At 38.7% G+C, this 15173-nt stretch overlaps 2 protein-coding genes across 3 annotated transcripts; both read left to right on the forward strand.

The window, feature by feature from the left end:
• Nucleotides 1-227: 227 nt before the first annotated feature.
• LOC126788363 (uncharacterized) lies at nt 228-8938 on the forward strand. 2 transcript variants are annotated; one of them, XM_050514339.1, is made up of 11 exons: nt 228-389; nt 824-1375; nt 2088-2265; nt 2395-2623; nt 3090-3229; nt 4030-4319; nt 4488-4700; nt 4781-5266; nt 6615-7262; nt 7633-8166; nt 8378-8938. In XM_050514339.1, the coding sequence occupies exons 2-11, from the start codon at nt 1106-1108 to the stop codon at nt 8606-8608; spliced, it is 3219 nt and encodes a 1072-aa protein (XP_050370296.1). In that variant the 5' UTR covers nt 228-389; nt 824-1105; the 3' UTR covers nt 8609-8938. The 2 variants fall into 2 exon arrangements, with proteins under 2 accessions (XP_050370296.1, XP_050370307.1); XM_050514350.1 differs by having other exon boundaries at nt 8381-8938.
• A 1678-nt stretch (nt 8939-10616) lies between these two features.
• On the forward strand, nt 10617-14278 carry LOC126788459 (uncharacterized). Its single transcript, XM_050514459.1, has 10 exons — nt 10617-10755; nt 10891-11143; nt 11225-11429; nt 11544-11634; nt 11751-11899; nt 12537-12780; nt 12858-12962; nt 13120-13302; nt 13395-13599; nt 13691-14278. The coding sequence occupies exons 2-10, from the start codon at nt 10894-10896 to the stop codon at nt 14176-14178; spliced, it is 1920 nt and encodes a 639-aa protein (XP_050370416.1). The 5' UTR covers nt 10617-10755; nt 10891-10893; the 3' UTR covers nt 14179-14278.
• Nucleotides 14279-15173: the final 895 nt, after the last annotated feature.

Consider the following 15173-nt stretch of genomic DNA (forward strand, 5'->3'; position numbering starts at 1 on the left):
AGCAGCGGTGGTGTTGAAATCAGATTGAGAGGGTTCGCCACGTGTCAGATGTGGAACAAAACAACACTTGACCGAGTTCAACCGTTTGTTCGTCAAACACAAGGTTGTCTGGGAATCCCTAAAATACCCTTGGAGTTGAAGACTGGATGGCCTTTGCTTTGGGTTGCGTTGCTTGTGAGGAAGAAGAAGAAGCAGAGGGCATATTCTCTTTTGTGGGTTCTCTCTCTCTCTCTCCTCTCTCTCTCTCTCTCTCTCTCTCTCTCTCTCTCTCTCTCTTTCTCAGAGTTAGTTGTAACAGAAATAACATCAAACTCTCCTCTTCTCTTTAAGCTTATAGCAACGGCCAAATGCGTTGATTCAATTCTCTCTCTCTGAGACATCAAAATCTGGTACAATTATTTTCTTTGCTGTTGTTTCGATGACTTGTATGGGATTCAATTCATTTCTCCTGTTTATATCTTGTACTTATCGCTCTCTTTCTGGCAAGTTTTGAGCTTTTGCTCAAATAAATTAATGGATGTCCATCATATATTTGATTTGATGCTAATCTGTGTCAAAGTTTGCTTCTTGCTCCAATTTTCTCTATGCATTACTGAAATTTGAGATCAAATCTAGAGTTTGCAACTTTAGAAAGTCATTCTTTCATTGTAGTTTGGGGGCGTGAATCATACATTTCGCTTCAAATCCTAAAACATTTGAAGGATTTTCTAGTGATAGTTTACATTTTACAATGACGTGGTCAAATTATAAACTCTATGTAATTTGAAGCTCCTTGGTTCAAACATATGTTGTAGTTGTACTGACACAGAAGCTCCATATGCAGAATGTGGCTTCCATAGATCTTTCATCATTTCCCTAGATCTTACATTTGAACTGCCCCGGGATGTCTTCTACAAGTAACTTGTCTTTGCTGATGTGAATCTCGGTACCATTTAGCGATAGTTTCAATTACTTGGAAGTTGCTAGGTTATTATTAGAATTAACTTCAACAAGGACTCATTGAAGTACCCATCCTTTGGAGAATTTGAAGAATTCGGACTCTAAATATTATCTGGTGGCGGCTACTATAGTGTCAAGTAGTGGCAGTCAGCGTGTGATTACACAAATGGATGTTTCACTTCAAGGAAGGAAGCAGAATTTGCAGACACATGCTCGTAAAAATATGTCAAGGGGGGCCAACAAAGATCTGTGGCTTGTTGTTCAAGAAGGAACATTGGGCGACGTGGATTCTGCACTGGCCTTTCTGAAGAAGAGTGGTAGTAATATCAATACAAGAAACATATTTGGTCTCACTCCTCTTCATATTGCAACCTGGAGGAATCACATTCCCATTGTTAGGAGGCTTCTTGGAGCTGGTGCTGACCCAGATGCTAGGGTTTGTTTCTGTTCTCGTCTTGAAGTTTCATTAATTATTGTTCTTTCAAGCATTTCCTTTCATATTTTCCAAATTTTCTTATGGAGGGAGTAATTACACTCCAAAGGTAGACTAGACACATAATTTACTCAATAAAGGGAATTTTGTATACTATTTTTCTTACTTATGTTTATAAGAAAGACGTTTGTGAATTTAACAATTGCCTCATTGGGCTTCTAAATCTCAACTTAAAATTCCACTTGGTAGGTCTTCTTGCTCAATCCAAGCAATAATGTGCAAGAAAAAAGTTTTGACCACAAATTCCGGCATTATTCACACCACCTATCCCACTGGTGTTGGTTGTAGTTTCTCTGGTACCACCTCTCCCTGGCAATCATTTTTGGACTGATCTTCTACCATGTTGCTAGTAATTCCATCTTTTTGAAGTTCTCTGAATCTCATACATCCAGAAAACCTCAAATTTTAAATCAGCAACCATATTGTTTCTTTACTTCTTTTCTTCTAATTGTATATGAATGAAGTGATTATCTATTGGGTATTAGCATAGATTTAGACAAGAAATCAAGGTCATATTAATTTTTCTAAAGGGAATGCTGAAGGATGTAGCTTATGCTCAAGGTCATGAACCTCAAATTTTATGATACTTATACATTCCATTCAGGATCCATCTTCTTGTCTTTGTTTCTCATTGTAAATTTATATTATTCTGTAGGATGGGGAATCAGGATGGAGTAGCCTTCACAGAGCTCTGCATTTTGGTCATCTTGCTGTGGCAAGCATACTTCTCCAGTCTGGTGCTTCTATTACACTGGAGGACTTTAAATACCGAACACCTGTTGATTTGATGTCTGGGCCTGTGTTGCAAGTTCTTGGTAGTGAACGGAGTTCAGGTAATACCAAGTTTTTACATGATGTCTGAAGGTCATATGTTTTACTTTAAAGAATGAAATTACTTAAAGGGAGCCTAAAGTATTTTTTTTTTTTGATGAAATTGCCTAAAGTATTGTTGTTGACTTCAGTAACAACAGAGGTTTTCAGTTGGGGAAGTGGTGCAAACTATCAACTTGGAACTGGAAATGCGCACATTCAAAAGTTGCCATGCAAGGTTGATGCTCTTCATGATTCTTTAATCAAGTTTGTTTCTGCCGCTAAATTCCATAGTGTAGCAGTCACTTCTCGAGGAGAAGTCTATTCGTGGGGATTTGGAAGAGGGGGGCGACTTGGGCACCCTGATTTTGATATACACAGGTAAAAGCATAGTTGTATCCTTGATTATTTAGATATCAATAACTTTCATTGATTTTTCATTTCTCAGTTTTATCATATATTTCTGAATTCTGAATTTCTTGGCACAGGATATAATTGTTATTTTATTTTTGTTTTTCCAGTTTAGTTCAATTCTGTAAACATGTGTTACTAAATTGGAGTCTAACCTTTTCAACCATAAGATGGCCGTGCACTGAATTATTTAGATATGTGTTCTTTTTTATGTAATGAAAATCAGCCAACTAAGAATGTAGTTTCTGGTGGTCACGACTCAACTATGCATGGAACTCTCTTTGTCTGTAGGACAATTTTCTAAACAAAGTAGACTTGAATGTCGTCATATGACTCATATCACCTACCGAGGATGTCTCTCACCGTATGATTCTCTTGATGTATGTTAGGCTATTTTTTTATCCTCGACTGAATACATTTTATACATTGTTTTCAGTGGTCAAGCTGCGGTTATCACTCCTCGGCAGGTAACATTTGGTCTAGGGTCCCGTCGGGTGAAGGCAGTTGCGGCAGCTAAACATCACACTATTATTGCTACGGATAGTGGGGAGGTGTTCACCTGGGGATCCAACCGAGGTAAATCGTGTAGTGGTTTGAAATTTACTGAAAGAATATTGTTCATAGCTATGAAGCACGGACACGCGGACAAGGGTCCGTATTGCGTGTCCGACACGGACACGGACACGGACACGCTCGGACACGCGAACTCAATTTGGACACGGTTCAGACACGCGAGTGTCCGAATTGGACACGCGAGTATCCGAATTGGACACGCGGACACGCACCAACTCATAATAAAAGTGAAAGTGCTTATGGTGAGAATCGAACCTTGGTCATCCAAGGCACCCAACAACTCCTCAACCATTCCAACAGATTCAGTTTTTGTTATATTTATGCACACTTTAATATATATATAAGGAGATAAACTCATGATAAAAAATAAAAATGCTTGTGGTGGGATTCGAACCTTGGTCATCCAAATGATCCAACAAATCCTCAACCATTCCAACAGATTCAGTTTTTGTTATATTTATGCACACTTTAATATATATACATCTAAATACTTTCAAAATTTTAAATTAATTTTTTAATAAATATATATATATTAAAATAATTTTAATTGACGTGTCCACCACGTGTCCGTGTCTAAAAAAATTTCTATATGTCGTGTCTACGTATCGAATCGTGTCCAATACGGACACTCGTGTCCGTGTCCGTGCTACATAGGTTCATAGTGGTGTTCACATGGTCAGTAACTGAACAAAGACTTCTTTTTGTGCCACTATGTCGCAGTTGTTTCTTTTCACTTAATGTCTGGTATGAATAAACAAATTATTATGGTTGGTGTACTGAGGAATTAGAGTGACACTATGCAGAGGGTCAGCTTGGCTACACCTCTGTGGACACGCAACCTACACCTCGTAGGGTGAGTTCCCTCAGGTCAAAGGTTGTCGCTGTTGCTGCAGCAAACAAGCACACCGCTGTTGTTTCTGATAATGGTGAAGTTTTCACTTGGGGTGGCAACAGAGAGGGCCAGCTTGGCTATGGTACATCCAACTCTGCATCAAACTACACTCCTAGAGTAGTTGAATACTTGAAAGGCAAGGTTTTTACAGGGGTTGCAGCAGCAAAATATCACACACTTGTCTTGGGAATTGATGGAGAGGTAGTTTCTTGGAATTGCAAACATTAGATATTATCCAGTTGGTTTATATATTAATTGCTTTGTGGATTCAGTTCAACAAACATTAATTATTAGTTGGGCTCGTTCTTGAAAACTTCTCCACATGTCAACTGTACTGTACTTGAGCTAAATCGTACATGCATGGGGCAGGTATACACTTGGGGTCATCGACTTGTTACGCCAAAACGGGTTGTTGTTTCTAGAAGTTTGAAAAAGGGTGGAAATACTTCTTTGAAGTTCCATCGCAAGGAACGGCTCCATGTGGTTTCGGTAGCTGCAGGGGTGGTACATAGCATGGCACTCACAGATGATGGTGCTTTGTTTTATTGGGTTTCCTCAGATCCTGAACTTAGATGCCAACAGGTTTACTTCATGACACCAGTGTACCTGTTGTCACTTTTGAGCAAAGCTAACCACTCATATGTGTGCTTTCTTATCTATAGCTTTACTCGCGGTGTGGAAGAAATTTGGTGAACATATCTGCAGGGAAGTACTGGACTGCAGCTGTTACATCTACAGGTGATGTTTATATGTGGGATGGAAAGAATGGCAAGGATAAGCTGCCAGTTGCTACTCGGTTACATGGTACAAAGAGGGCTACTTCAGTTTCAGTTGGTGAAACGCATTTGTTAATTATTGGTTCTCTTTATCGACCTGCCTATACTTCCAATGAGGTGAAGGATCCCCAGAAGTCAATTATTAAGGATGAGCTAGAAGAGATCGATGAAGATCTTATGTTTAATGATATGTGCTTGGAGAATGCTTCAGCCATTATACAAGATGATGATTCCAGCAAGAAAGCCATACCAAGCTTAAAAAGCATTTGTGAAAAAGTGGCTGCAGAGAAATTAGTGGAGCCACGAAATGCTATTCAGATGCTTGAAATTGCAGATTCACTCGTTGCAGATGATTTAAGGAAGTATTGTGAGGTAATACTCATGGACTGCTATCACCGTTTTGAATTATACGGATTTAAATCTGCATCCGCTCTTTTTAGTTTTTTGTATTATAGTACATGCAAGTCAATCTTCCAATTGTTTTGAGGGTTCTTAATGCATCTGCCACGACTTGGTCAGTGAAGAAATACCCCCTTTCAAAGGCCTAAGCTTTAAGGCTGAGCCCAGCCCTTTTTGGTCCAATGTAAAATCTCCATATTCGGATTTAGTAAAATCATAGAATGTAAATTTGCATTCCATGGATCTATAAAATCATATATAGAGAGTGTATACAAGTCTAGTGCTTTTAAGCGTCTATTTAAGTCTGAGGGTGGGTACAAGAGTGATGCATTAGGCATTTCATGGATCTATAGTTATTTATCTGGCACCCCAAATGTGATGTAATTAAGCCTATATATATGGCTACCTATTCTATTCCAAATCAGAGTGGAATGAAGAGAAGTTGAGTTTTAAGAAAGGTGTGGTGCCTGAGTTATGTCCCCTAAACTCCCATTATTTCCTCTCTACAGCCTTAAAACCTCTCTTATATCTCAAATTCTTGTGTTCTCTAAATGACATGTATAGTTTACAATCATAATCTCACCTGGTGTTGCGTTGTACTACACCAGTTGCGGACTCTCGAGCATTTTATGAGACTTTAACATTTTCCTGGCCAGTTCATTCCTTTTCTACATGTACTGCCTACATAGTACATTCCTATGCTTCTAAAATGAGCTAAGCAGTTAAGACAGGTTATCATGGTACAGAAAAATTAGTAGCTGACTCAAAACTGAACCTTTTTAAGTCATTCGTTTTTATTAGACAGTTTTTCTACCATCCATAATTTAAAGACCTCTTGCTAATTGATTTGGTTTGTATTTTTCTTTTCTGTTATCTGTTTTCCTATCGATGTCTGGTCGATCATCCTATTTGGCTGCTTGTGTTTTGCCACTGTCTTTATTTCTTTCCATCATTATTATTATTACCTGAACGGTTTATGGAAATGTCACGATTGTTGATCTCCCTCTCTCTCTCTCTCTCTCTCTCTCTCTCATGTATCTGTCTGTTACTGCTCTTCCATGTGTGAAGTGGTCACCTGTCTATTACCACTCTTCCATGTTATGTAGACAATGTAGTCCATGTTGCATTTCTGAATGTCTGGTGCTTTTTATATTTAATTTAGTAAGAAGGCTACAGTATTAAATTCGTTTGGTCATACTGGTGCATCATTTTGTTTCACCTCTGTATCTGTTCCTGTGACTTCTAATGCAACTTATGCATAGCATTGTACATTTCATATGAACTTCAATTGCTCAAGCTGTTTTTATATTTTTAAATGCAGGATGTTGCCATTAGAAATCTTGACTATATTTTTACTGTATCATCGCAAGCTGTTGCTGGAGCTTCACCAGAGATTCTATGTAACCTCGAAAAATCATTGGATTTGAAGTCATCTGAACCATGGAGCTACCGTCGTCTCCCAACTCCAACAGCTACTTTCCCTGCTGTTATTTATAGCGAGGACGAAGATAGTGAAAGCGAGGTTCAAAGAACACGTGACAACCATACCAAGAAATCTACCTCCAAAAAGGAAATGCACCACAGACCAGATTCCTTTCTACAACCCAAAGATGATCCAAATTTAGGTATTGGCAAGGAAGTTCGAGCCCTGCGGAAAAAGCTGCAGCAGATTGAGATGCTTGAAGAAAAACAATCTAATGGGTATCTTCTGGATGACCAGCAAATTAAAAAGCTTCAAACTAGGTCAGCTGTGGAGAGTTTGCTTGCTGATCTCGGGGTTCCAATGGAGACAACAGAGTTGAAGGCACCAGATGGAAAAAGCAGTAAAAAAGTTGAGCTTTCAAGAAAACAGAGGAGAAAGAACAAACAAAATTCTACGCAAGTGACTTGGTTTACTGGAAGTGAAATAGAACCTAATTCAATAAAAGGTTTCTTGAGTAGTGAAATCTCTCAAAACTCGGTAAATAAGGTAAGCACACTAATAACACAATGCACTATTCAAGTTTTGTTTTTAGAAGGATTTCACTGACTGATAGTTCTTGATTTGATTTGATTTGTGTTCTGTCAACCGTCAGATGGTCTTTAAATTTTGAGTAGTTAGAATGGGGTGTGAGATATTATAATTTCTTTTGCGAGAATGATTTAGGAGCTTTTTCAACACGTGCATAGTTGTTTCCTGTAACATTTTCTAACAGAATTGTTTTGAAGACCCACCATGATATTTATCTACATCCTCTGATTTGTTTGAAGACCAATGTGTAGGTGGAATATAAAGTTCTGGAGACGGACCACCATCATTATCATTTTTTTCTGATTTGTTGAAGTGTTATGTCTCGTAGGATGATGAGTCCACGATTGGGGAGATTATGACCACCGAAACTACTACAGAGTCAGCTTTATGTGCCCCAAAGCAGAAGCTAGACTCAGCAAAGAACACTATGTCATCTCCAACAGTTTCCAAGAAGAAAAGTAAAAAGGGTGGGCTTTCAATGTTCTTGAGTGGTGCACTTGATGACTCCCCTAAATATATTGCTCCTCCACCAACCCCAAGAACTGAGGGTCCTGCATGGGGCGGGGCTAAAATTTCTAAAGGATATGCGTCTCTTCGTGACATTCAAGATGAGCAAATTAAGATTAAGGAGCATCAACCAACTAAAAATAAAGTTCCCTCGGAAGACCCCGTTATCGCCAAAGGTGATGGGAAGTTCCTATTGAGCTCATTTTTGCCTTCTAAACCAATTCCAGTGGGCTCCGTTGTCTCAACCCCTGCTTCAGTGGCAAATGAAGGTGAAAGATGTACACCTCCCTGGACTGCTTCAGGAACTCCTCCGCTTCTTTCTCGTCCATCTCTTAGGGACATCCAAATGCAGCAGGTATATGAATAGAACCCTCTCTTTTTCTAATTTTGGTTTGGAACGTTGAATTTGGACAAGTATACACAACACTCACACACATAATGAGCTACTATCTTTTTCTTTTTCCCGTGTTAGAAATTCTGTGTCGCTTCGATTTGTGTTTGTTGCCACATGCTACAATATTGAGATCTTTCAGTTGCTCATATCTGCTTTTGTTTGTCTGTAATAGAAGGGAAAACAGCAGCTTAATGTGTCTCACAGTCCAAAGACAAAAACAGCTGGATTCTCAGTCACTAATGGTCAGGGTTCGCCACTGGACTCCTCTGGATTGAACCGGTGGTTCAAACCCGAAGTGGATGCACCTCCCTCATCAATCCGTTCGATCCAGATCGAGGAAAAGGCCATGAAGGACCTAAGGCGCTTCTACAATAGTGTTAAGGTTGTCAATAGTCCTTTTTAATGGTGGCATCTGATCTGGCTTTGTTGGCGTAAGACGAGGCCCCTGTTTGGTCTTTATATTTATTTAAATCCTGTTTTGGTTAAATTCAGTGCTGTAAATCTAACTGTATAGTTTAGCTTAGGGATATAGTTCATTCTCTTCAGTCTTCCCGCACTTTATTTACCCCTCCTGGTAAATGCTCTGCAATGTAATGTAGTAGCAATTGGCACCATTAATCTTTAGGTCTCTTACAATTTTTTCTCATTCAAGAGACGGTAAAACTCGTCATGTCAGTGATGCTGGCAAATGATATATATAAATAAGTGGCCATGCGGCTGGTCTTTGATTCAAGATTGTTACTCGTATACTCCAATCCAACTTAATTTCTGCACAGATACTCAAACGACTTGTAATAATGTTCATACTCTTGTTTGAGACATTTTTTTTTTATAAAAAATCGCAGTGATTGAATGGTAATACTTAATCAAGACATCGAAATGCAATAAATGTATTGGGAGTACATCGAAATGAATCGATAGCAGAAAGCGACTATTTTTTATGCTAAATTTGCAACCCGTGAACAGCTTAGTCACTTATGTCAGTTATGTGACTACCCATTCAATTCCGATGCACAAATGATAAAAAACCACTCGCCATTGAAATGAGGGCATTTTTTCACTTAAAAATCAAAGGTGATTCTCGACATCCAAGTACAATAATAGTCGACCAACTATGGGTGGGCATAAAAAACGGAAATTCCGATCTCATCCCGAAATTTATAGGGATGGGACGGAAGGAGGTTTAAAAACGTTCGTCCCGTCCCGTTTCATAATAGTGGAATGAGACGTGGGACGAATAATTTATATCCCGTCTCGTTCCAACTAACAGCCACCAAGTCATTCTATGAGAAAGGACTCGACAAGCCATGTCTACCACACTGTCTCCAAAACTTGGAACCAACATGACACGTTGTGTGCTTAGTGCACCGAAGAATTTCTCTTCGCCCTTAGGCGTGAACTATTTACATTACACTAGGCAACATCGGACCCCGAAACACGTTGATTCCGTCAAGAGAAGAAAAAATGAGTTGCACACAAATCACGCTAATGTCTGTGTGTGTGGGGGGGGGGGATAATTACGACACCTAAAGTCATATTTAGACAACAAAATGACAACGAAATTAATTTCATCACTTAGATAACTGTTTTGTCATCTTAGGCCAACTTAGGTGACAAAGTCTTTTTCGTCATCATAGTGAAAAATGACGTTGCTCAATAAACAGTACAAAGAATACACCACAGGGTTGACAAATAAATTTACTCTATATGAGTACTAAAGGGCAACAACCAAGTGAACGAGCTAGCCCTTGTTCCAAAATTAGATCCGACAATGAGCCCTAAAGACTTAATATGAAGAGAGCATTTTAGCAATACCAGGCTACCAGCTAGTCTATTTGCAGTTAGACTCTAGCCAAAATAGTTAAAACGTCATTTTGACTTTAACTGTTAGAGACTGTAGCATAAGTATTGTATCTCCGTAACACTCTTTGTGAACACATGATCAATTGTACCGCCATAGTCAAAAGTGGCCAAGACCTGTAAGGCTGGGAAATTTGATTCTCGTATCTAATTGATTTGCAAAATTTGATACTTTAAGTCATCTTAATCATTATCTTTTTAAAGTCTACATTTCACAAATCTGACCGACAAAATAGCGGGTTCAAGAACTTGCAAACGTTTGAAATCTTTTTATATCAACAAAATAATCCTCTGGCAGACATCAAGTTTGTAAAATGTAGAACTCTTATGATGCAACCATCTATTGGTGTTTATGTTAAATTGTGTTTTCTTTTCATTGTAGTATTTGAACTTTCTTCGGTTTTGTTTCCTTCTCTTTGTTGTGTTTAAAAGATCATCAGAAGCTGATAATATTTGAGTCCGTTCGTGTAGCATTAAAACAAACAACTGAAACAAGGGAATAGTCCTCGTGACAGATTCGTCCATGGATAATATTTTATACGCCAATTAAATTCTATAAAGTCCACTACGGTTGATTTGAAATCTCAACTTCACATTATTAGTATTTCACACGTAGTTGAGCCTCCTCTCCCTCTCCAAGTCTCCCTACCTCTGAAGACTCTCTTCTTCTAACAGAGCAGAGATTGATCGGTAATTGCCAACTTTTGTAACTTCTTTCATTCTAGACGTGTTATGTTTTAGGCTTTAGTTCAAGTTCAACTACTTCTGTTTGCATATATTCATCATTGGTTTTTTGAATTCACCTATACATGTATTTTGTGACAGGGAATGGCTAGGATGCCCGTCTCCATGACAAGAATGCTTCTTCTGCTATGCTTGTGTATAGCAGCGGCGACGACGAGAACAGCAGAAGCGGCAGGTGGAGGAGGATACATGAAATACAAGGACCCGAAACAGCCCTTGAATACCAGAATCAAGGACCTACTGAGCCGGATGAGTTTAGAGGAAAAGATTGGCCAGATGACGCAGATAGATCGCAGTGTTGCTTCAGCTGAGGTCATGAAGAAGTACTACATTGGTAAATAAACAAGCTTTTTCATACTGCATCCATTAATATGTCCCGTAATTCACAATTGGGGGTGCATGGCTTGGTCTGCAGGGAGTATCTTGAGCGGCGGTGGGAGTGTGCCATCAAAGCAAGCTTCTGCAGAGACTTGGATTGCAATGGTGAATGATTTTCAAAAGGGTTCTCTATCGACTCGCCTCGGTATTCCAATGATTTATGGTATTGATGCTGTTCATGGCCACAATAATGTCTATAAGGCAACAATCTTCCCTCACAATGTCGGCCTCGGAGCTACCAGGTGGGTACTAGTGCTATATCCAATCCATTATCCATATATTACCAGCTAAATAATGTAAATCTGCTAGCCAGTCCTCATTGATGCCACATAATATGGGTGGATCATGCTCTGCAGGGACCCTGAACTTGTTAAGAAGATTGGAGCTGCAACTGCGCTTGAAGTTAGAGCCACAGGCATTCCATATGTCTTTGCACCTTGCATAGCGGTAATAATTGCAACTGAACATTCGTGCTGCAGAATGAAAATAACTACCTATAAATTATAATGCTTGATCATTTTGAATAAAATTCACTACTTAATCCGATATGTTCATGCGTGCAGGTTTGTAGAGATCCAAGATGGGGACGCTGTTACGAAAGCTACAGCGAAGATCATAAGGTTGTTCAAGCCATGACTCAGATCATACCTGGATTACAAGGAGACTTACCACCTAACTCTAGAAAGGGTGTTCCCTATGTAGAACCTGGAAAGTAAGAAACTAATTATTTTATTTGTTTCCTTGTTAATTACCTAACATTCTTCAACAAAAAATAATAATTCAAGTTTACTTCATGGTAAAAGTAGCATTACATGAACTTTCACCTTTGAGCCATTGAGGTTATTGTTTTTGTTTTCTAGTATTTGTACGCCCCAATCAGCCTTATCTATATCTGATTTTCCGCATCTGATGTGAGAGATGAGATTTGCGAACACTTTTTTCTCTTCAATTAATCAGTGTTTGAAACCAGCCTCAACTCATTGAGTTAAGTTGTTGTCACTCAGTCCACTTGAGCTATTGAAAAGCAGAAAGGTCGTATATTGCTTGCTACATATACTGATAAGGTTGACATGGACATATTTGGTTATACATACTCTATATCTAGAAGATTGATCATTTATCATAGTGTGATAGCTACAGATTGGATTTATGTATCTGATTGAGGGCTTATGCTGTTTTCCACTAATTCTGTTTAAAGTCCAACATCTCACAAGTGAATCCAATCCAAACAGAAACTTCTGCACACCAATTGTGACTAAGAGAAAGCATAGTTATATAATATTCCACAGCTTGATGTTTTCAATTGAACAGCAAATATTTACAGCTTGATTATTCTTGTATGTTTGTAGTAAAAAGGTTGCAGCTTGTGCAAAGCATTATGTGGGTGATGGTGGAACAACCAAAGGCATCAATGAGAATAACACTGTGATAGACAGGCATGGATTGCTCAGTATTCACATGCCAGCCTACTATAACTCAATTATTGAAGGTGTTGCAACCATTATGGTATCTTACTCTAGCTGGAATGGAGTCAAAATGCATGCCAACCGTGATCTTGTCACCGGATTTCTTAAGAATACTCTCCGTTTCAGGGTAATCCTAATCGTTTTACAATTCCAGCAGCAGCCCTTTTCATCCATTGCATTTTTTCTCATTGCATTGTTTTCCAGGGTTTTGTCATCTCAGATTGGGAGGGTATTGACAGAATTACCTCACCACCTCATGCCAATTACTCATACTCGATTTCAACAGGGATCAATGCTGGCATTGACATGGTAATTTTGGTCAATCTTTTATCTGGAAATTAATTGGTTAAATGTATTTGTATCTTTACTTGGTATATATAAAATAGCTTAGCATGATTAATGATTGTCAATGTTATCTGGATTTTTTCTAACATGTTCGTCTGTTTTGACTGTTTGTTACCTACAGATAATGGTTCCATACAACTATACAGAATTCATTGAAGGTCTAACATTCCAGGTGAAGACGAAAATAATCCCCATGAGCAGAATTGACGATGCAGTGAGACGAATTTTAAGGGTCAAGTTTACAATGGGCCTGTTTGAGTATCCGTTGGCTGATCTCAGCCTCGTCAAACAGCTTGGCAGTCAGGTAAAAGTACTTAAGATGCACTACCATTCTACAAGAACTAGGGAGCTTATATCTTAAACTAACTAGATGGCATTTCGGATAAAATGTAACAGGAACACAGAGAGTTGGCTCGTGAAGCTGTGAGGCGATCGCTAGTGCTTCTAAAAAATGGCGCATCTGCAGACGAGCCATTGCTACCCCTTCCAAAGAAGACATCAAAAATACTTGTAGTTGGAAGTCATGCAGACAATCTTGGTTATCAGTGTGGTGGTTGGACCATTGAGTGGCAAGGATTGAGTGGCAACAACCTCACTGATGGTAATTTCATAAGTTAATCACGGCCTGCAAATTGTGGTAAATTTTTTCCATCATCTTTATAACCTTTGTATCCTGTTCAACATGGCTGTAGGTACCACAATTCTAACCGCTATAAAGAACACAGTTGATCCAAGGACCAAAGTAGTGTACAAGGAGAATCCGGATGCTGATTACGTGAAGTCAAATGATTTCTCTTATGCCATTGTTGTCGTAGGAGAGCCACCATATGCAGAGACATTTGGTGACAGCTTAAATTTGACTCTCCCTGAAGCTGGACCAAAAACCATTACAAACGTTTGTGGAGCTGTGAAGTGCGTTGTCATTGTCATCTCCGGTCGTCCTGTTGTAATGCAACCATATGTTCCCCTGCTTGATGCGCTGGTCGCGGCATGGCTTCCGGGAAGTGAAGGCCAAGGTGTTGCTGATGTTCTGTTTGGTGACTATGGTTTCAGCGGCAAGCTTTCTCGCACTTGGTTTAAAACAGTTGATCAGCTACCTATGAATGTTGGAGATCCGCATTATGATCCTCTCTTCCCCTTTGGATTTGGCCTCACAACAACACCAACCAAAGCCAACTAGGAAATCATTTTGCTACTCATCAAGGATTTTATGGATATAGATGAGCTAATAATGTCACTGATTTGAATACCGTTTAATAAAACAATGATATATACGCATACTTTTTAATCTTGGCGAGAGAAGCATCTGATCTACACATATTTTAATCAACAGAGATTTCATTCACACATGAGATTTAATCAGATAAAGACCTTATGGTCAAACCAGTATATATCTTGTGTTAATAACACAAGATAATGAATCTGACCTAGGGAGGACTAGATTGAAGTTTACGTATGCCAGAGTTTGAGTCCAGCTTAAGACTTAAACAGACTCATCGGATAAATTTTTGTTTCCTCGATCCCATTTTTGAATCTCAACACATCAGGTTTTCAAAGCAACACAGAACAAATCAAGACTTTTTTTCTGAAGGAGCGCTTATCTTCATCAGGTGCCTTCAACAACTATGATTTCCTTCCTCGAGTAAGCTACGATTTGTTACATTGGTCACCCTGGTTGAATTCACCCCCCATAAAACATCGAAATCAGCCTGGTACGAATTGGAGGAGGATGAAGCTTCGTACTTAATAGAGGATAATGTCAAGGACGTGGTAGCCACTAGGGATGTCAATATTACCCATCGGGTTGGGTATTCATAGGTATTCGACCCTAATGGGGCTGTGTAATGGGGTAAAAACAGGGGACGGGTACGAGGATCCCCTATATTCGAAATATGGAATCGGGTAACGGGCGGAAACAACATTTTGATCCTCATCTCTATCCCCACCCAATAAGAATAAAATAGATATTATATATAAATCAATATTATTTAATTAATTAATATTTATGTAAATAAAAACTTTTTTATAGTTATTATTTTATTTTGAACTAGACTTGTATTGGTTTAAGTTGGATTAATGTAAAAAAAACTGATTTCATCATGATATTTAGTTTTCATTTTAAATTTTTACGTTTTTCTATACTTCATATGAATTTTTATATAATATAATAAAATA

This window comes from Argentina anserina, chromosome 1 (genome assembly GCF_933775445.1).
Source record: "Argentina anserina chromosome 1, drPotAnse1.1, whole genome shotgun sequence".
Lineage (NCBI taxonomy): Eukaryota > Viridiplantae > Streptophyta > Magnoliopsida > Rosales > Rosaceae > Argentina > Argentina anserina.

Bases quoted from the DNA above. Each gene is read 5' to 3' on its own strand.
- LOC126788363 (XM_050514339.1), top strand. From the start codon at position 1,106: ATGGATGTTTCACTTCAAGGAAGGAAGCAGAATTTGCAGACACATGCT. The intron at 4,701-4,780 runs GTTTACTTCATG...TCTTATCTATAG, and splicing joins CTGAACTTAGATGCCAACAG to CTTTACTCGCGGTGTGGAAG. The intron at 8,167-8,377 runs GTATATGAATAG...TGTCTGTAATAG, and splicing joins GGGACATCCAAATGCAGCAG to AAGGGAAAACAGCAGCTTAA.
- LOC126788459 (XM_050514459.1), top strand. From the start codon at position 10,894: ATGGCTAGGATGCCCGTCTCCATGACAAGAATGCTTCTTCTGCTATGC. The intron at 12,963-13,119 runs GTAATTTTGGTC...TGTTACCTACAG, and splicing joins TCAATGCTGGCATTGACATG to ATAATGGTTCCATACAACTA. The intron at 13,600-13,690 runs GTAATTTCATAA...ACATGGCTGTAG, and splicing joins TGGCAACAACCTCACTGATG to GTACCACAATTCTAACCGCT.